The following is a 20,000-nucleotide window of genomic DNA, read 5'->3' as shown; positions in this document are numbered from 1 at the left end:
TTCCAGCCCCATCTGCGCGAAAGTAACGACGGTCATGTGGAACGTGACGCGGCGCATTTTTTTTTTTTTTCCCCAATTGGCAGCGGGGAATGCAAATAAAGGGGGGCACAGCCACCTGGATCCCCCTTTAACCTTTTTTTTTTTTTCGTAATATACGTAGGCACACTTCCCTGCATGTGCGAGCACACGCACACCCACAAAAGGGGCAGCGTCATACGTATAGGAGGAATACTGGGCCGCGATCGAACCTGTTTTGGTTTTAGCAAACCGTTTGGAAGTTTTTTTGCGGTGCTGCTCAAAAGTCAAAAGGAGGTCATTTCTGTTGGCACAATGGGGAACAAAAGCGAAGGTGCAACCACACGCGAGTGCATATGGGTGGATACACTCCCACGCGTTTGCCGCGGGGGGGGGCGGCAACTGTCAGGGGGTGATACATACCCCATATAAGAACAATCCGGGGAGATAAAAAGGGGAAGCCTTTTTCGCCTCTTTTTCGCCTCTTTTTCGCCTCTTTTTCTCCGTTTCGTTTCTCCGTTTCGTTTCTCCGTTTCGTTTCCCCCTTTTCTTTGCCTTTTTTCCGCCTCTTTTTTGCCTTTTCTTTTCCCCGTTCCTTTTTGGGGGCACCTCTTAGCCGCCCCCTCACAACACAGCCTCGTACTCGCGCTGCGTCTCCTGCAGCACGTCCTCCGATATGCCCACGTCCTGCACGTTGAGGCACTCGCGCTTCTTCCTAAAGCAGTTGAGCTGCTTGCGAATGTACTCCAAATTTTTCTCCCGCTTGGACTCCCTCTCGAAGAGCTCATCGAGCGCGTTCTTCTCCTCACTGGTGTTCTTGCAGAAGGTGCACCCCAACTTTAGAATGTGAGTGTCTCCCTGCTCATTCCCCACAGAAATGTATTTATTATTGGCGTGTGCATCTACATCTGTAACAGAGCAGTTGCAGATTTTCTGTTGAATAATGGGTTCATTAAAATTGTAGAGGAGATTCCAAAAGTCCAGGTAGCCATCCTTCCTGGCCAGGATGAAGAAGGGAGAGTCCCTAATCCACAGGCCTTTGTTCACAACACACTCGTTATAGTAATTCGAAATGATGGGGAATTTTATGTCTTCTGACCATATGTTGAAGCCCCACTTGTCCGTCGATAGGAAGTACTTCAGATTTATGGGGATGCGCTTGACGCTTGTGACGCTGGACAGGTGCTTCTCGTTTGAGGCTCCGTACTTTTGGAGCATCTCCAGATTCTTGGCCTGCCTCTTGGAGAGGGACAGCACGTACCCCTCGTCTGTCCCCACGAGGATTTTGGAGGGGCCCGCCTCGAGGTTCCACTCCAGGCAGTTCGCGCTGTAGCAGGGGTTGCCAAGGGTGGGATCGCCACCGCAGTTGCCCGGGTCAGCGGCAGGCAGCGCGTGGTTAGCCACCCCCGTTGCTGCTCCACCTCCGGCCGCCGCATAGCCAACGAACTGGCTGATGTCCACGCTCCCCTGGGAGTGCTTCCCCGAAGAGGCATCCAAATTGGAGGTCTCCACGAGCTGGCAAACCTCCCCGGCGTCCTTGTGCAAAGAGAAAGACTCGATGTGCTCCGTAAAATTGCGAATGTCCCATAGGAGGCAGAGCCCATCATTGGAAACGGAGAGGCAGTGGTTATTCGTCTTGGTCTGCAACCAGATAACATCCTGCACGATGTTCTTATGGCTAGCCTGAATGGAAGAAGACTCACAGAGGGTATTCTTCTTCCGTAAGTCCCACAAATTGACAGTGCCATCATAAGACCCCGCAAGAAGAAGGTCAGAATTTTTATGATTAAATCTCAAACATTTTATAAACGATTTGGAGAATAAAATTTGATAGGGGCTATTAATTTCGTTTAACTTATACAGAAGACAATTTTTTGGAGAGTCATTTAAAATTTGTTTATAATTTCTAACACAGTAGGAGATAGCCAAATTATAACTACTATCTGTAGACCACTTAATTGATGTGACATATCGATTGTACTTTCCAGTTCTGTCTTTTATAACTAGCAAAGATTTTACTTTGAACTCCTCCTCACTCTCTTCCTCCTCTTGAAAGTATTCCTTATATATCCCTATACTATTATTTTTATTAATAATTCTTGTCGTCTCATTCATCAAAAATTTTACACTGTTGATTGTGCTTACGTCTTTATCTAGTCTCTTCACATATTTCACTTTATTTTGCTGATCGCTTACGTCTATATCTTTTGCCCACCCCCCTTCGTTATGGTAGAAAAATTTATTTTGCAATTTTACACTCTCTATGTTTACGTAACACTCGCTTTTCTTCTTCACATTTTCGTCACTGTAGTATATGTTCTCCTTCAACATGTACTTCTTCTGCAGCTCTTCGTTCGGCTCGATTCGCCCCACCACTTGGCTCCTCGACTTGGAGAGCCCGCACGGCAGCCCCACGTCGCTCCGCTTCTTTGTATAGCAGTGGTAGTAGTCGATCATCTCGTGGGGGTGAGCGGCGGGGAGTGACGGGGAGCGGTGGGAGAATCGATGGGGAAGCACTGACACTGCTCCCCCTCGGATGAGTGCGTCCGCGCCGGAAGAAGGGGTGCTCTTCCTCCACGTGCCGCCTGCAACCGCCCGCCTCCTAACACTTGGAGCAGTGGTTTTCGATCCAGCTCTTCTCTCGCGCGTTCACCTGCCGGAGCAGCTTGTCGTCCGCAAAGCCGTACACGAGGCTCTCCTTAGCTTTGCAGTACCCGTCGCCTGGGGGGGAGAAAAAAGGGCGGCCGTGTGGCGATAAGGAGGTACATCTGTTGATAAGCAGGTACACCTGTTGATAAGCGCGTAGACGCACCTGCATGTGCACTCTCCCCCGCGCATGGCTGGACAGAAAAAAAAAAAAAACGCACACGGGCAAGCTTCCTCCCATGCACACATCGGTGAATGGCTAGATGGAAAAAAAAAAAAAAACGCACACACATGCGGGGGGCGCGGGGAGGGCTCTTCAACACACCGCACCTCCCCCCAGTCACCCACACTGTCAGGGACGCGGCTGCCTCGGCGGAAGCACTCGCAGTACCTATATCGTAAAGGTCATCCAAGAAGGCGTTCGTTTTTTCCTCCCCCAGAATAACCTGGTCCTCGTTAACTTGCTCGTTAAAGAAATAGGGAGAGTCCACGAGGTACTTCCAGCGCTCCTCATACTGCAACCCGTCGCTGTAGTGGTACTGGCCGCGGACGAGCTTGCCGTTTTCCCAGGTCCCTCTGTACTCCCCCTTGTCTTTAAAGGCTAGGGTACCTGCCTCCATGGGAAGGAAGAGAGCGTGGAAGTGATATGTTTGTCTTTGTTTTTTTTGGAGGACAAAAATGAAAGACATCTCTAAACGAACGAAATGCAAGCTGACCATTTTTTTTTCCTTTTCTATGTTTGCCTCTCAAGAGAGAGGCGGACCCCCCCCCTGAGAGAGCTCCAACTCACCTTGCCCGTGAAACTTCTCATTCTTAAAATCGCCGACGTACACGTTCCCATTCGGGTAGGTGTACCTCCCCCGCGTTTTCTCTTCGTCCAAGTACACGATTTGGGACATGCGTGTGGGGGAAGCGGCAGAAAAGGGGGTAAGCGGCAGAAAAGGGGGTAAGCGGCAGAAAAGGGGGTAAGCGGCAGAAAAAGGAGGCGAAAAAGTACACTCCGAGGGTGGACACAGAGATACTGCCATCTATCGCCCAGGGTGGGAAAAGCAAAACTGCTGCCGCTCGCCAATGCTTGTCAGTCTTTGCAAACAAATGGAGAAAATGGAGATCCTTCGCACCGGCTAGGGGGTGAGGAGAGCTCTTTCCACTACTCCCCGTGGCAGCGCGCGTGTGTGCACTTTCCCCCGTGCGCGCTTCTTTTGAGGCGGCTCGGGAGTCGCGGCTTAGAAGTCACGTCTCACTGCGTTGCACTTCCTTTTCAAGTGAAAAGGGGGAAGCTCCAAAGTGTATATGTGCGTGTATGTAAATATATACGTGTGTATGTATATACGTGTGGGGGGCTCACCGGTCTATGTGTCTTCCCCCCCTTTATGGCAAGTTGGCGCACCGGGTGTCTCCTTGCAAACGCAGGGGCGATTCAGTTATCTACGTTCCCACAGGAGAGGCGGGAGAGGTGGGAAGTGGAGAAGGGGGCACGGCACAGCTGCGTGGGGGAGTCGCGCCGTGGGCATAACACGCGAGGGGTGCGCAGTGGCCCGCCTCGAATACAAAAAAGGGGGGGTGCGCCCAAGTGGGGCGCGGCGGCAAGCGGTAGAGGTAAGCGGAAGAGGTAAGCGGCAGATATACGAAAAACCGCTACACACCACCGCGCCTTCAAACGGGAGGAAAAATAACGAGGCGCGAGAGGGTAGCCTGCTTGGGTCCCCCGAAAGGTCTCCGCAAAAATCGCTCACGCGGATCGCTCAAACGGGGCGCCCAAACGGGTCGCCGCTTGGCTCCCCGCCTGGCTCGCCGCCCTCTCGCCGCTTATCACTTCATGCGGAGCGCGCGGGACCAGCGCAGCGAGACGTAGGTGGCCGCCTTGATCACGACGTAGAAGCTGACGAGGATGAAGACGGAGAGCGAAATGTGCAGCTTGGCAAAGCGCTTCTCTATGATGACCTTGCCAGGGAAGAAGCCCTGCGTGAGGCACAGAGGGGAGAGGTTCTCCCCGGAGCACTTGATAACGGCGTCGTCAAACTTAATTTTGGCTAGCACGGACGCGGAGTACGTTTGGTAGGACAACCACTGGAGGTATCTAAAGGGCACTTGCAATTTGGCTATCTCGACGTAGAACCCGTTGGTCAGCGTCATGGTCAGCAGGACGACGGAAAGGAAGCTAACCGCCTTGCTGAAATTATCAAACAGGGTGGATATGAAGTACCCCAGGGAGCTGCTAATGAGTGCATTTAGCAACGTCACCAAGGCGTAACTTACATACACCCAAAACTTAAGCGTCCCATACAGAATCAAATGCGTGATTAGAACCCAAAAGGAAATTAAGGTGAAGAAAAAGATCAGCTCTGCAAAAAGTTTGGAAAAGAAGTAGTTGCTCACTTGGAAGGTCTTCATGTTCCTCTCCTTTGCGATGACTTCTCTCTCCGAGGGGAAGGAGTACAACGACAGGTAGGCCGGGTAAAACGTCCAATAGGAGAGGATAAAAAAAATGGCCCCAATGGTGTCAATGATCCCATCCTCCGTGTCCTCCTTAAACGTTTTCAACCAGAGAAAGCCAAACAAGGTTAGAATGACAATCAGGTCGATCACCTTCACTATCGTTATTTCGTCTATTATAATTTTTTTTAATCCTCTCATGAAGAGAAAAAGGCTTTGCCTCATGTAGGGGGTCTTTTTTTCTTGCAAGGAGATTAGCACCTCGACTGCCTTCAGCTTGGCCAGGTCTTGTTCCCGCGCGTTGTTCACTTCTGGGGCGGGGCCGCTGGACGATTTGCTCCGCAGCTCCAGCGGGGTCATGCCGCTACCCTGTGGGGATAAGGCGCTACCCTGTGGGGACATACCGCTGCTCTGCGATGGCTTACCACCACCCTGTGCCGCCTTGCCGTCGCTCCCCTCCTTGGCCAGCAACGAATCGTAGTCGTCGTGCACCACCCTATTGTCAATCGCGTCAATGTCCATGTAGTAGCCGACCTCCCTATCGTAGCGAAGATACTTGTTATAATTCTCCAGCAGAATGGATTCAAAATTTGGGTTGCACAGCACATCCATGAGGTAGTCTGCCACATTCCACCCGTACGGGCAGATGAACCCAACCTTCTTTAGGTACCTACTCAGGTGGGTTGTCTTCCCATGGTAGATTATATACCCGTTTGTTATTGCTATGAGTCGGTCAAATTTCCCAAACACTTGGCTGCTCGGTTGATGGAGAGACGATATGATGGTGGTGTTCGAGATGGTGGCTATCCTCTGAATGCACTCCACTAGGGATAACGCTGATGAAGAGTCTAACCCGCTTGTCGGCTCGTCCATCAGGAGGAGAGGTGGGTTAGACAAAATTTCATTTGCAATGGAGAGTCTTTTTCTTTGCCCTCCACTTATCCCCCTTACAAAGGCATCCCCCACTATGGTGTCCTTCACATGGGTCAGGCTCATGATGTCCAGCACGGAGTGAACCAATTCGCGCAACTTGCTCTTGTCCCTAATGTCTAATTTCAGCTTGGCCGTAAATTCAATCGTTTCGTAAACGGTCTGTCGGGAGAAGAAGTAGTCATCCTGCAGGACGTACCCCATATAGCTCTTTATGTTTTTACTCCTACTCGCATCGTTTATGAGGAAGTTCCCCTCCACTCCGTCGGTCACCTTCATGGAGAGTATATTCAACAGCGTTGTCTTCCCGCTCCCACTCGGACCCATTATCACTGTTATCGTTTTGGGCAGCAGGATGCCCTTCACTCCGTGCAGGATTTCCAGCCTCCCATGGTCCACGGTGTACTTCACGTCGGAGAACTCGTACTTTATTTTGTCGTACGCGCAGTGGGGGTCCTTCGCCCCGACATCCTTCGCCGGGGCATCCTTCGTGGGGGCATCCTTCGCCGCGACATCCTTCGAGGGGTCCTCCATCTCGGGGTGCAGCTCCCAAACTGAGTTATTCGTGGCAATGCCCTCTGTTTCTCCCTCGGCGGTGAGTTGCGCGGTGGGCGATTCGTTCTTCCGCCGCTGCTCCTGCGTTCAAGTTTGCTTCTTACGCGTTTGTTTCTCTGCGTTTTCTTCTGCCTTCCTTTGCTTCCTACTTCGCTCGTGCCTGCCCCTTCCCCCGGCGCTTGGCACCCGTCTGCTCTTTTCCCCGGCGTGTGCTCTCTTTACCTTTCCTAAGCGCTTCCGCCCACCTTCTATGTCGCTCGTGTTGACGCGTACTACCTGCTTGCGTGCGGATGTAGAGTCCTCCACGAGAATGTACAAATGCACGTTATGCTTTTCCTCTTCCTGGCGCTCCCTTATTTTTTTGGTGGGGGGGGAACTTTCGGCCTTAAGTGAACTTCACCTTTCTCTGTCTGTCACGGCTGTTAAATTTTCTCCACTGAACAGTGTTATGCTGTACGTTGTTCGCGCCGTGAATGCGTATGCCTGCGCCTACTCTTGTGCGTATGGCCCGAGTGCATGCCCTTAGGTATGCCCCCCTCCGCGGCCTACCCCTACCGGCAAGTATCCCACGAAGGTGCATGTACGTACACTTCTTTCTGCAGATGAAGCGTCAGGAGGTTAACAAAAAAAAAGGGTCAGTTTTTTTTTTTTTACCTCCCCAGTTACACATTCGTGTCAACCGAGCGGTACCCTCTGTGAGGCTTCCCAAAAATGACCAAAAAAAAAAGAAAACTATGTTACCTACGACATAGTGGTAATCAATTTATGGGGTAGAAAAAATTGCGAAAGGGCTTCACAGTTCTACATTCGCGAATATTCGCAACGGTAAAGAAAAAAGCAATACGCAATATGCAATATCCAATACGCGTTTGCTTCTTCACATGCATACAAAACTTATGGACGTTTTTTTTTTTTTCATCGCCTGCAGAACGTTTCGCCGCTTTTTCCCGTTCTTATGCCGTGGCGCCGCGTGCCCCACACACTCGGCAAGCTGGGTCTCATCGGTGACGCGCGATGGGCTGCAAACGGGGACCGTTGCAATGCTGCATGCGCGCGTGAGGGGAGGTAGCCAAACGGGAAAAAAAAAAAAAAAAAAAAAAAAAAAAAAAATACTAACGTAACAGTGGTGATACCAAAAAGAGCAATAATAAATGGCTGTTTTTTTTTTTTTCTTTGAAAAATTATGACCCGGTCAGAATTTTTCCCCCCAAGGTGTTCCTCGCCCCCCGAGCCATTCACCGCCGCGCTGCGCTTCTTCACATCTCCACTCCTCAGGTCCCCCCGTGCGCACTTTCCACAAAGGCGTCGTATAACTTACTGCGCTGAAAAAACTTCACAAAAAAAGGGTTACACAAGTCGCGTCCTCCTCCGCTTCCACTTCCGCCGCTCCCTCCTCCGCTTCCACTTCCGCCGCTCCCTCCTCCGCTCCCCCCCCCGGTGGAATAAAGAAAGACAGTTGCCTGACTCGTTAAGGTAAAAAGGTGCACGTAAAATTCCCCCCCCGGCTGCACCTGGTACATTTTCCTCATCTCACATTTGCCTGGCTTCAATTCGTAGCAACATATTTTGCACACATTGTAGGGGAAGTGGTAACCTTTGGGGGCATGCACCCTTTCGCTCTCCAGGAAGGGGAGATTCTCCTGCACATAGGTTAGGAGGTCCTCCAAAAAGTGGATTGTTCTTTCTATTAACATATTTTTAATTACATCGTTTTTGCACACGTTGAGAAAGTACACCCGACTTTTTGAGTGCCCCCATTGTTGATGATCCTTCGAAAAAATATTCACGCCGAAGGTTATGTGCCCATTCACGAAATGGACCAGATATTTCAGGGCAACTTTGTAGGTACCGCTTCCACTCCCCCGTTGAAGTAACTCCTCAAGGGGGAGGCGTTTTTCATGGGGGGACTTCTCCAGTCGGAAGAAACTTCTCACCACTTTGTTATTCACCTTGGTTCTTCCAACATGACGCAGTTTCCCCCCTCCCGTGCACCACCTGGGGATGTTAAAAATTGATAATTTTTTATTTACTCGCTTCTTTTTGCATATATGGTGTAACAATCTGTGTACTTCTTCCCCGTTGAGGCTGGGTGGTGGGTCCCCCCGATCATCCTGACTGGGAGTTAGTATGCCTCCCCGGGGAGACGACGCTTCCCTTACAGCACATAGGACACCCTTAGCGTCCTCCTCGAATTGGCTCACAATACGCAGTAGTTCTTCCCTATGTGCGTTCACATTCAAAAGGGCCCCTCCGTCGTACAGTTTTTCCGCCATTCTGTTCATCAGCGCTGTGCCCAATATGCGGACCGTCTTTTTCATGTTTCTCAGTTTGAAGAAGTTGGCGTGGTCGTCTTTGGCTGCGTGTGCCCCTCCGCTGCGTTGAGTCGTATGGGAGTTCCCATGGTTGTCAAGGGGGGGGTCATTATTGGCAACGTTAGCGGCTGTGGATCGGCCAGCAGAAAGAACCCCCTCGTGGTCCACTTCCCTGTCTCCTCGCCCCCCCGCAGGGGAGGCTTCCGCGCCCCCCAAGAAATGCTCATCCATGCACACGGGCTTCGAAATAAACGAATTCGTGAGCGTTCCTTTTGCCCCTCGCGCTCCTCCTTCCAAGGCGTTCGATCTGTCACTCGTTTCTTCACCCGTGTGGGCCCCCTTTTCGTCGCGCTTCAGGAGGACCTCCACGCAGTTTCGAACGTGCAAATGAATTTTTTCCTTCCACTTTTCTCCTTTAATTTGCTTGACGAATTCGTCGAACCGGCTCTGCAGAAGTGATGGGGGGGGGGTCTCTTCTTTGTGTGCTTCTTTGCATACCGCTTCCTCACGTGGCTCCTTTCCCCCCCCGCTTCCTCTCGCTCTGTGGAGCCACGTTAGGCGCATTTTTCCCAACACGTAGAGGTAAAAAAATAGAAGCAATTTGTGCATTTTTAGGAGGAAGGGGAATTCTCCCTCCTTGAGCAAGACCCTCCGCAGGGCTTTCTTTCTTCTCCTTTTTAAGTGTTGCAGCCCTTCCATGTAGGGGGAGAAGTGCACAAGGGAAAGTTGACCAATACCATCGCGCTTCCCTCCAGTGGAGGTACCCCCACCGATGGAACCCCCCTCCTGGGAGTAACAAACGTAAAGGTATGGAAAAGCTCCAACCACGTGGTGGACGTGTCTTAACATATGCAGGTGGTCAAGCGTGGGAAACTTCCCCATTTTATGAGCAAGGCTAAATAAAAGTGAGCATACTCTCCTGGTCATTTTGAAGATTCTTCCTCTGGGGGATAAAATTTGGAAGGCATAAACTGACTGAACCCGTTGAAGGGGGTTCTTCTCCTGGGGGGTCGTCCCTTCGTTCATATCGCTGCTATGCAGGGGGGAGGGTACGCAAGAGTATACTTTTGAGCATTCCACTACGGGACCATTTGTACCACTCCCTTTGGGGCTGATTACCGGGGGGAAATCCTTCCTGACGAAGTACACGCAGATGCACTCCCTCCTTTTCCTCCACCTGATGGAAGCCCTAAATTGCCTGCACCAGGTTAACACGTCAGTCACATTTACGCACACCTTTTCGAGTCTCCTCTTCGCAAAATGGACATCCACTTTGGGGTTAAAGTGGCTACACTGGGTTAAAATGGGTTCTATTTTTTGAAGCAGATTCGGAAGGCCTTGTGATGGGTTCTTTGGGCTCCTCCTTCGGGCACCTCCTGCAACCCCTTCTGGGGAGTTCTCCCCCATTGTTAAGAAAAAATTATCCGTAAGGTCGTAAAACGTGTAGGAGTAAATTCGTTCTTCCTTCTGCGGGTGTTTATCAAAGCGACGGAAGTTTAGGTACCCCTTCAGAGTCCTGTTCGCCAGATACTTTTGGAGCCTCCTGATGAGCTTTTTCTTCTCGCTGTACAGGGATCTAATCGAGTGGGATAGTTCCTCCAGGAAGGGGGTAATCACGTGAGGGGTACTCCCTTTTGGGGTAATCCCTTTGGGGGTGCTCCCTTTGGGGGTAGTACACTCACGCGAGTCACTCGCTAGACACACAACTTGGCAGTGGTCCCCGTTAAAGAGACCCAAAAGGGGAGAAGCGAAAAGAAAGAAGCGCTTGCTCATATTGTGGAAGGTTAAGAAAATCTCCTTTTCCCTTTCAATTTTGGATGTAAAAATGTGTATGTGAGAAGTTTGCGCCGGTAGCAAGTGGCAGATTTGTTCTAAGCAGTTCGTTCCTTTTGGGAGGCGGCAAAATTTGAGGCATCTTGTTTGCCTTCCAGGGAGGGGGCGAACCCAAGAGTGGACCATATCCCCCTCATTAGCAATATCCCCATCGGTGTGGCTATCTGGATGATCATACCCCTCTGCGGGAGGGAAGTCCCTTTTCGACTGGCACAACTTACCCCTTACACCGTTCTGCAAATCAGCGGTAATGCGCCTTCCACCCCAGTGGGAACTCTCACTTGTGCATTTTGCCCCTCTGCGTTTGCTGCTCCTTCCATGGGGAGTGGCCAAGGTGGGGCCGTCTCCCCGTTCATCACACCCCCTGTGCTGCTCTTCCGTAGCAGTCGAGATGGAATCAAAACGAATCTGCGGATGCTTACACGTTGCCCTGGTTAGAGAATTCAAAAATGGGGAAAGAGGCACCTTGAGGTGGCTCCTGTAGTGAACTAGCAGCAGGTGCCGATCAACGAACTTCTTGGCGTCCCCTTTTGGGGGTGCCTTCCTTTTCGCGTTTGCCGCGCTTCCGCTGTGGGGTTCACAGCTTGCCGCTACTCCCTGGGTGTTGGCCGACAGGGCAAGAGAAGAATTCTCCACATGGGCGAGAGCCCCATCTGTGCACCTTCCGCCGTGTCTTTCCTCCTCACGTTGGCCTGTGCCACCCCTCCCTGGTGTCGCCCCATCGTAGAGGAACACTATGCGGGGCGAGAGGGCCCCCTCTGCTGCCCCGTCTGCTTCCCCCCCCAGAGGCTCTTTCTTCACATAATGGATAATCTTTAGGAAAATAAAAAAATCTTTTTCTCTGCTAATCAGTTGGAATGCCGTTTCGGAGGGGATGCCCCCATCAGTCCAACTGACGACGAGTTCTTTGCTTCCCTTCGCAATGTGAATTCTTCTTTTTACACAGCAGAGTGGGGAGGAGTGATCGAGGGGGGGACCTTTGCCATACCTCCCTGCACCCCTGGAATGGCAGAATGCATCGTACAGTATTTTGCCTATGTACTTCGATTCAATTTGGCTGTATAAAATTCCTTTTTTTTTTTTCACTCCCCCGTTTGCCTCTTTCTCTGCTTGGAGGAGGGGGGAGAGCACACGCTGGACGATGGAGTACCCCCTCAGTCTTTGCAGCTCTTCTCGCAACCTGTCCTCGAGCAGCCGTTTGTCCTCGAGCAGCTGCGTGTCCTTCTCCCGGTTCATCATTTCAGTGCCATCCTTTGAGTTGCTCTTTCAAAGCTGTGGAGGGGGGGTGGACGCAGCCAGGCCTCCTAAATGTGCAGGTTCCCCACCAGCATGGGCACATAAAATACAGTGCGAATTATGCATTGCGGCACTTCTCCTTTTTTTTTTTTCCCCCCTTCCATTTTCAGGGGCATACCGACTTCCACGCGGGGAATCGAAATGGCTAGCCTGTTGGGCAACTTTTGGCGCGCCCGGTTTTTTTTTTTTTTTTTTTTTTTTGACGATTATGCGTTTCAGGGTTGGGTGGTCCTCCCCAAGTTTTTTTTTTTTTTTCAAACGGGGAACGCCATCATAAGAGCAACAAAAGAGCAACCGTAAAGGTAATCGCAAAGGCGAAGGCAAACGCGGAGGCAAAACCGTTGCAATATTTTCGACACGCATGCGCAGGGGGGGTAGGGCACTTCTCTCCGAGGTGCAAACAGGCCCTCCACGAGAAGCACTGTGCTATGTGCTGTGGCGAACCGATGCACACCACGCATGTGCACTTCTGACTAGCACAGGAGAAACGTTGGGTTGGCCCAAGGAAGCGCTTCTGCGCAGCGTGAAAACAGGTGGGGGGAGGCCACGTGGACTTGTGCGGCCTGCAGAGGGGGAGGGAACCCCCCGCGCTAGCCCGTGTTCTGCATGCCCGCGGCTATCGCCTTGATGGAGACGATGAGGGCATCATTCAGGGAGGTGTAATCAATGTAGGTCTTCGTCACCTCGTCGTACGTGCAGTCGTTGGCTTTGGAGGCGGACCTCCCATAGGACAGACCCATGTCCCGTAGATCCTCAAAAAAAAAGTCATTTTCTCCTTCACTCTGTAGGTAGGCGGAGGAGTAGGATTCGAGCAGGGGATGGAACTTTGGGTTTTTAATTAATTTGCTTTTTTTCCTGCTCAGGTACGAGTGAATGCGCTTGCTGCTCTTCCGGCTGATGGGGCCTCCATACTGGCTTTCCAGCTCATCCTTCGCGGAGGAAACGCTTAATTTGTGGTCTTCACAGGTTGGGTGCCCCTGCATGGGGGGGGCGCTTCGGCTAGGCAGTGGTTCCGCTCCGGTGGGTGGGTCGCCACGCCCTTTAGGTCGATCCCCCCCATGTGACGGTACCCCCCCGTGTAGCGGTACCCCCTCCGCTGCTAACCCCCCCTCCTGCGCTAACCCCCCCTCCGCTGCTAACCCCCCCTCCTGCGCTAACCCCCCCTCCTGCGCTAACCGCCCCTCCTGTGCCAGCTCCCACTCGCGCTGCCTCTCCCGCAGGCGCTTGAGCGCCTGAATCTGAATCAAGTTGCAGACGGCCACCCACTTGGTCCTGCTCTCGATGGACCGCTTCGTCAGCAAGTCGTTGTCGCAGAAGGTCTTCTCGTTGGTCACGAGGGCGGTGAGCTCCATGGCCTTCTTCAGCTTCTGCCTGAGCATGGTGCCAATGTACTTGAGCTCCTCGGGCACCAAAACGTCATACTCCTCGGCTATCTGCAGGCTCGCCTTGGCCATGACCATACTAATCAAATTGAAGAAGCTGGTGCAGAAGGGCCAATTCCTATACATATCCTGCAAGAGAGGCAATTTATCCCTTTCGACGAGGTAGTCGTGCAATTTTTCTATGCCAAGCCACACAGGTAGGTGCATTCGATTCTGTGTCCAGGAGAAGACCCAGGGGATTGCTCTCAACGATTCTACATTGCCTTGCTTCCTCTTTGATGGTCTTGATCCCAAATTGAGCTTGCCTATTTCTATCTGGGGGGTTGCGCATCTAAAATATTTTACAAAATCATCATTTTCATACACCACGTGTCTGTACTCTTTTGTGGTGAGTTGGCTCATCTCATCCATGAGCTCTCTCCATTCGTCCTTGACCAAAACTTTGTTTTTGAGGAGGGAGCATTTGAGGAGTGCACTGATGTAGGTCTCTATCGAGCGCAGCATCATACCCTTTAGGCAGAAGTCCTGCGTGATGACCTCACCCTGGATGGTTACTCTAAGGTAGTTTTTTATAGTATTGATTGGTTGGGAAAGAATGGCTAGATGTTGTGGCCCTCCCCCTCTACTGACACTACCTCCTCTTCCATGAAAGAAACGGACCTCCACAGAATACTGCTTACCTATGTGCACGAGCTTCTCCTGTGCTTTGAATAATTCCCAAGCAGATGTGAATCTACCTCCATCTTTCCCCGAATCTGAATAGCCAATCATAATTTCTTGCTTGTTGTCAAAATGGGTTCTCAAATGGGTTCTATACCATGGGTTCTTAATTAGGTTTTCTAAAATGGTGCAGGACATTTGGAGAGACTGAATGGTTTCCAAGAGGGGAACAACTCTTTGTGTTTTCCTCTGAGCGTTTTTCTTCAGTTCCTTTTGAAACACCTCCACTAGTAGGATGTCCGAAGCGTTATTACACATGGAAACGACATAAGCCCCTAGTGCACTCTCCTCAATTTGCGAACAAACGTCAAAGGTGTTTATCACGTTTAGGAAGTCACTAGGCACATCTTCCTCCTGCTCTATATTGTTCGGTATTAATGGTCTATTGGATTGGAGGACCTCTGTAAGGAAGTCTATTCTTTCTTCCTCCGAGAGAAGGGAGTACCTTCCAATGTGTAGCTTCTCACAGATGTAGTCCATCGCCTGAATGTGCTTCACCGATTCTTGCCGAATGTCTAGCTTCATCAGATGTAGACCAAAAATTTTAACATTTCGAATGACATCCTTTAGGTACCCCTCAGCAATGAGGGTATTTCCAGAGTCACACAAACTTTTGTAGCACTCCATGAGGATTTCCTCAAACTCATCTGAGCTATTAAACATTAATTTTTCAAAATGGGGATCTACAGGTTGATTTGAAATGAGGGACTTATACACCTGTATAACACTCTTCAGTTTAGCCCAAACGACCAGAAGAGCTCTCCTATAAATTTCGCTCTTATTAGATTTGGAGAAGGGAGAAAACCAGTGGAACTTCTGCGCCAGGTACTTCCTATCTGGATCAAAAATGTATTGAGAGACTTCATCTTCTAGTAGCTTCACATACGTTTTAAAATGTTGTGTGCAATGATGAAGGGTTAAATCTCTAATTAGTTTTTCTACCATGGGGATGAATAATTCGCACCCCCTGATTTTGTTCATATAGCACACATACCGGGTAGTCTCCGGTAGGACAAACGGATTTCCATCTCTATCCCCTCCTGCCCATGAGGAGAAGAGGCATATTTTAGAATCCAATTTGACTGGAGGTAAATTATACCCGTAAAAGACGTTATCTATATACCGTATGATGTTAGGGATTCTATAGAAGATGCAGTTCTCCACGATATCGACTAGCGAAATGGCTTCATCGATGGGGGTCGGTTTGATCCTTCTGATGACATCTGTTTTCCAAGCGGCTAACAAATAAGTCTTCAAATTATCATATAGAAGTTTTTTTTTATATAACTCCTTATCTGTGCTGTCTAGCTTAAGTAACAATTCGGCTAGCTGGATGTAGTTCTTCAGGAGGGACGTCCGGATGGCTTGCGTCGGATGGGTTGTCAAGACGAAGTCTATCGTTTGGTTGCACAGCTGCTCATAAATTTGGTGAATGTCAAAACCGCTCTTAATTAACATGTGGAAGGTCCCCTTTAGCGTCTCGTACACGGACCCATATATCCTTTCGTTCGGCGTGAAGGACATGTCGAAGGCTTTTCTCCTCCTCCCTCTGTGAGCCCACTCTGCAAAATTTGACAAGACGCACATGTGGCCAAAGGCATTCACTATGGTGCCTAGGTAGTGGTCCTCCAAATTGTAAATGGAATTTTTTAAGGCCTTAAAGTTTTCTTCCGTTTGGTTTTCGCTGTACCTCTCGGACAAATCGTGGATGGCGCACAGGGTCTCGAACAGCTTGTTCGGCAGGTTATCCTTCAGCATGTCGAAGAGCAGGAAGTCCAGCGCCTTGATGTCGTCCTTCAGCGGCTTTATGAAGTCCACTGCGTTCTTCGTCTCCACCATTTTCCCCTCGATCAGGAACTTCAGCTTCCGCTCGTCCTGCGAGTCTTGCGAGTCTTGCGGCGCGGTTAGCGGCGAGTCTTGCGGCGGGTTATACCGCCAGTCCTGCTGCGAGTCGTCCTGATGCGAACCGTCTTGATGCGAATCGTCTCGCTGCGAGCCCTGCTGCGAACCGTGCTGCCCCGCATGGCTGCCCCCCGGGGGGCACCCCCCCTCGTCCCCCATTGGTGGCGAGTGGCGCTGCGACTGTGACTACGATTAGGGCTGCCCCCTTCCCGCGCGCGTCTCCTCTGTGGGGGAGAGCCAAATGTGTAACGCGGAACGGCTAAGTCACGCGCGGGGGGGCGCTTAAAAAGGGGGGAGCTTTCAAGGAAACGGGTCAATGGGGGCTCGGCTCTCCACGGGGGTGTTCGAAGAGCTCTCCAAAATGCGGTGCTCGCGTGGATTGTGTGAATCGCGTGGATTGTGTGGATCGCCTGGATCACGCGGATCGAGCGTATCGTGTGGATCTCCCAACCGCCAACAATCCAGAAAAGTACCGAAAATATAACTCAGCTTTGCCAGTACGGGTGCGAAATGATCTTCCTAGCCGGGTGGGAACTTCGAGGAGGGGTACTCATCCAGGTGGAGTAATCAAAATGGGGACCCCCTCCCGAAATGCATGTACCCACCCACGCACATTTGTCAGCCGCGCAAAAATGAGAGAGGTGGAAGGAACAAGGAAAATGCGCTGAACGTGTTGAATTAAAAAAAAAGGAAGCCACACTGCATCGTGAAAGGTGCATACATTGGGGCACATGGTAATCTAATCCTCTCTCGCTTTCGTCGGAGCGGAGCTGCTAAAGGAGGGGGGGAAACTAACCGCTGAGGAGGTGACCAAGCCAGGGGTGGCCCCGAAACTGAAAAAATGCGGCAAATATGTTGTGGCAGAAGAGCGCCGACATGGCCAAGTGCACAACGCGGGGCAGGGGCAAAAAATAAAGACGCAGGGCACCCGCACGGTGTTGTGGAGAAAAAAAAAAAAAAAAAAAAAAAAAGCAACCCAGGAGATCAACACCTACAGGAAAAGCGGAACAGACGAAGGAAACCCTCCCGTTTTTTTAGGATAAATCGTTCCGGTAAAATATCCATGTGTTCCCTTTGCGTTTTTTTTTTTTCTTTCAACACATGGGAGGCAACCCAAATGGAGGAAAAAATATCTGCGCGGTGGGCATGAACTTCGAGGGGGAAGATGCCAGGCGAAGTGGTGGGTTTGCAGGCAAAACTTACCGGCTAAGGGGGGGGGAAAATGCTCATATGTTACATGTAGGCATATAAGGCGCCCCTTTTTTTTTTTTCACTACGGTGGGAGTTCCCATCGAGCGTACTCTCGAAAAATCGTCGTTTCGCTGTGCCGCTAAGGAAGAGCTTCGATTCTTCACTCGCACATGCATATGTATATTTTTTTTTTTTTTTTTTTTTTTGACAAAACTGGCGTGGAGCCACCCCCGCCAATCGCATCGCTTTAAAGAAGTAGTTGCCCGAGTGAGGAAGGACACACACGTACGTTCAGACACATGTGCTTCTTCATGGGCCTCAAAATTGCGCGGGGTACAGAGGCCCACCCAGATCATTTTTTTTCTGAACATTCGAAAAAACGTGGCGAGTTATGCTGCCCTCGAGCGAGAGTACTCCTTTTTCACCCCCCCACATGGAGACTCTTCTACAGAACTGTTAAAAAAAAAAAAAACCCACAATTTTATCTCCTCATGCATGGAAAGGCCCTTTTTTTTTTATTAACTCCCTTTCTCCACACACATAGTCATGCTCTTTTCATTTTTCGAGAGCTATTCACTCAACTTGGCGACATGTCCGTGGAGCCATTCGTTCGCTACAGACATAACCCGCATGAACGGGTCATATTTAATTGCAATTCAAAATGTGTTTCAACATGGTGTGAAAGGTTGGGTCTTCATTTCACTCAGTTTTGTCTAACACGTTCGGGGCATATGTCATCAAAAGGGGGTACCATCAGGGGGGTTCCTTTTCTCACCCCTTTTTTTTTTTCGCTCCTTGGTTTGGCCAGGAAGTTCAATTTGGCTGCATCTGTACGGGGCCACTTTACCACCTCCCTTCGTTCAGGTGCGTGCGGCATTTTGTCTATCGCTACTCTCTCCCTAAAACTGCTTTCGCGCATGCCTCCCAACGTTAGAGCTCCTCCCCGCCTGTCCATTCGGCCCCTTTGTGCCAGCTCCTTTGCCACAATTTTGCCACATTTTTTGCGCGGCTTCAGTTGAATTAAACCAACTCGCTCAAACGCTACGCCCATCGTGCCACCACGACAGGAGCAGCCAGCAATTGCAAAGCATAACGCCGCAAGTAAGCAGCGCTTTGTGGGGCACCACGTAGAAGCAACACCCGTGCATCCCTTAGAGATCCCCCAAACGCACCCCATAAGATGAAGTTCAACGAAGGGGAGTTATCCTTTTTAAGCACCAACTACATCGGCATAACGGACGAAGACAATTACCTGAGGACAACTCTGCAGCATAAATTGAAGAGGAGTTGCCAGGCTACCTACCCGAGGTGTGCATGCAGAGTAGCCAGGGAGGTGTGCACAGGGCACTCATGTGCATGCCTCGGCATCTTTTCAAGTTAACCCTAAATGGGGCTTTTTCCCCAACAAGTGCCCTACGGTTTGATCTCTCTACCCCTCATGGGAACCAGCGGAAAGTAAAGAAGCATAAAGTGGGCAAATGTGCAGGCATATTAAAAAGAAGAGGAATAAACGGAGGGGGGAAGACACAACACGGGAATGGAGGTTACACATGGGGAGGACACGTCACCCAAAGGGGATTTTACTTTTCCTGTCAGCACTACGCCGGGGCTGTAAAGACTTCCTTCTGCTCATCTACTGCATATAGCGCACCTGCAACTTTGCAACGTGAAAAAGCAGAAGGGGGGGTATAACCCCCTCTTTGTGCTGTAAAATTGGGACCATTTCTCATTTTTTTAAAAACTCCCCTTCATCACAATCGTTTTGAGAGTAGCATTTTTACCTCTTACAGTTGGACTGTGCACACACAGCAAATGTGTGCACCTGCGTCAGTTGCGACGATAATTTTTTGCTCAACTGAAGAGCTCTTTAGAATTTTTGCGTAAATGGAGTAGCTGCTGTTTGGTCTGACTGAGTGAGCCGCTTGGGGGGACCGCTTCAGGGGGGTGGTCCTAGGATGGCCATTTTATCCGCCGCGCCAAGTTGCTGGAGGGACCCTCACAACACATGTGTTCGCATAGGAAGAAGGAGAGAGGTGCAGTTCGTCATCCGAAATGGGCAAGTCCCCACCTGCGATGAAACAGTTGCTTTCTTATAAGTATGGCGCTCGGTTCATTTCCGCAGTTGGTGGATCTGCCGAATGTTAGAAGGGGACTTCTCTCTCCGTCACGCGCTTGGGGGAGTGGGTCGCATGAACATCACCCTGTAGATGTGTGCGCGATAGCCACAAAGCGAAGGGGGAAGGGCGAAGAAATGCTGACTGGTCTTTTCGCATTCGCCCGTCCGTTCATTGCACTGCGCGTGGAGGAGAGAATCCCTGCTTTGCTCGTTTCATCCCGCGTGGGGCCACTACAGGTAAAAAAAAAAACAAAATAAAAAACAAATAAATACCCCCCAAGGTGAGAATAAAAAATGGCGTGAGACGACACAGAAATGAATAACTCGGTCACCCACCCCATTTGCGTGAAACGTTTCGAAATTTCTGGTCGATTTTTTTTTTTTTTTTTTTTATATCCTCCCCAAGGGCTTTCCCCAAACTGTGCGTAATTGGCTTAACCCTTGGTGAAGAACTGAATGGCATGGGGCATTGTGCATATACATGCCTCCTGTTCGCGTGAGTGCCCTTCGTTTCTCAGCTCATTGGCTCTTCGTCCCACCCCAGTAGATACATACACAAATATTTGGATGGCACGCCATGCCTTTTTTCCCTTGGGCGTTGATTTGGGCAGAGGTTTGGAAATTCATTCCTTTTTTTGAAACTTACTCTTTTGAAATTTATTTTTA

General features: G+C 50.4%; 3 protein-coding genes across 3 annotated transcripts; all 3 read right to left on the bottom strand.

The window, feature by feature from the left end:
* Nucleotides 1-191: 191 nt before the first annotated feature.
* PVX_085210 (dynein-associated protein, putative) lies at nt 192-3,281 on the bottom strand (the record flags this gene model as incomplete). The annotated part of the gene is made up of 3 exons (XM_001616658.1): nt 192-2,600; nt 2,623-2,736; nt 3,053-3,281. 3 exons carry the CDS (start codon nt 3,279-3,281, stop codon nt 640-642), a joined length of 2,304 nt encoding a protein of 767 aa, XP_001616708.1. The 3' UTR covers nt 192-639.
* Nucleotides 3,282-4,473: 1,192 nt separating this feature from the next.
* PVX_085205 (ABC transporter, putative) lies at nt 4,474-6,561 on the bottom strand (the record flags this gene model as incomplete). The annotated part of the gene is made up of 1 exon (XM_001616657.1): nt 4,474-6,561. The coding sequence occupies one exon, from the start codon at nt 6,559-6,561 to the stop codon at nt 4,474-4,476; it is 2,088 nt and encodes a 695-aa protein (XP_001616707.1).
* A 6,052-nt stretch (nt 6,562-12,613) lies between these two features.
* On the bottom strand, nt 12,614-16,186 carry PVX_085200 (phosphoenolpyruvate carboxylase, putative; the record flags this gene model as incomplete). Its single annotated transcript, XM_001616656.1, has 2 exons — nt 12,614-13,000; nt 13,112-16,186. 2 exons carry the CDS (start codon nt 16,184-16,186, stop codon nt 12,614-12,616), a joined length of 3,462 nt encoding a protein of 1,153 aa, XP_001616706.1.
* Nucleotides 16,187-20,000: the final 3,814 nt, after the last annotated feature.

Source organism: Plasmodium vivax, chromosome 13, assembly GCF_000002415.2.
Source record: "Plasmodium vivax chromosome 13, whole genome shotgun sequence".
NCBI lineage: Eukaryota > Apicomplexa > Aconoidasida > Haemosporida > Plasmodiidae > Plasmodium > Plasmodium vivax.
Note: the sequence above shows the minus strand (reverse complement) of the source record. Positions and strands in the feature narration are given on the sequence as shown.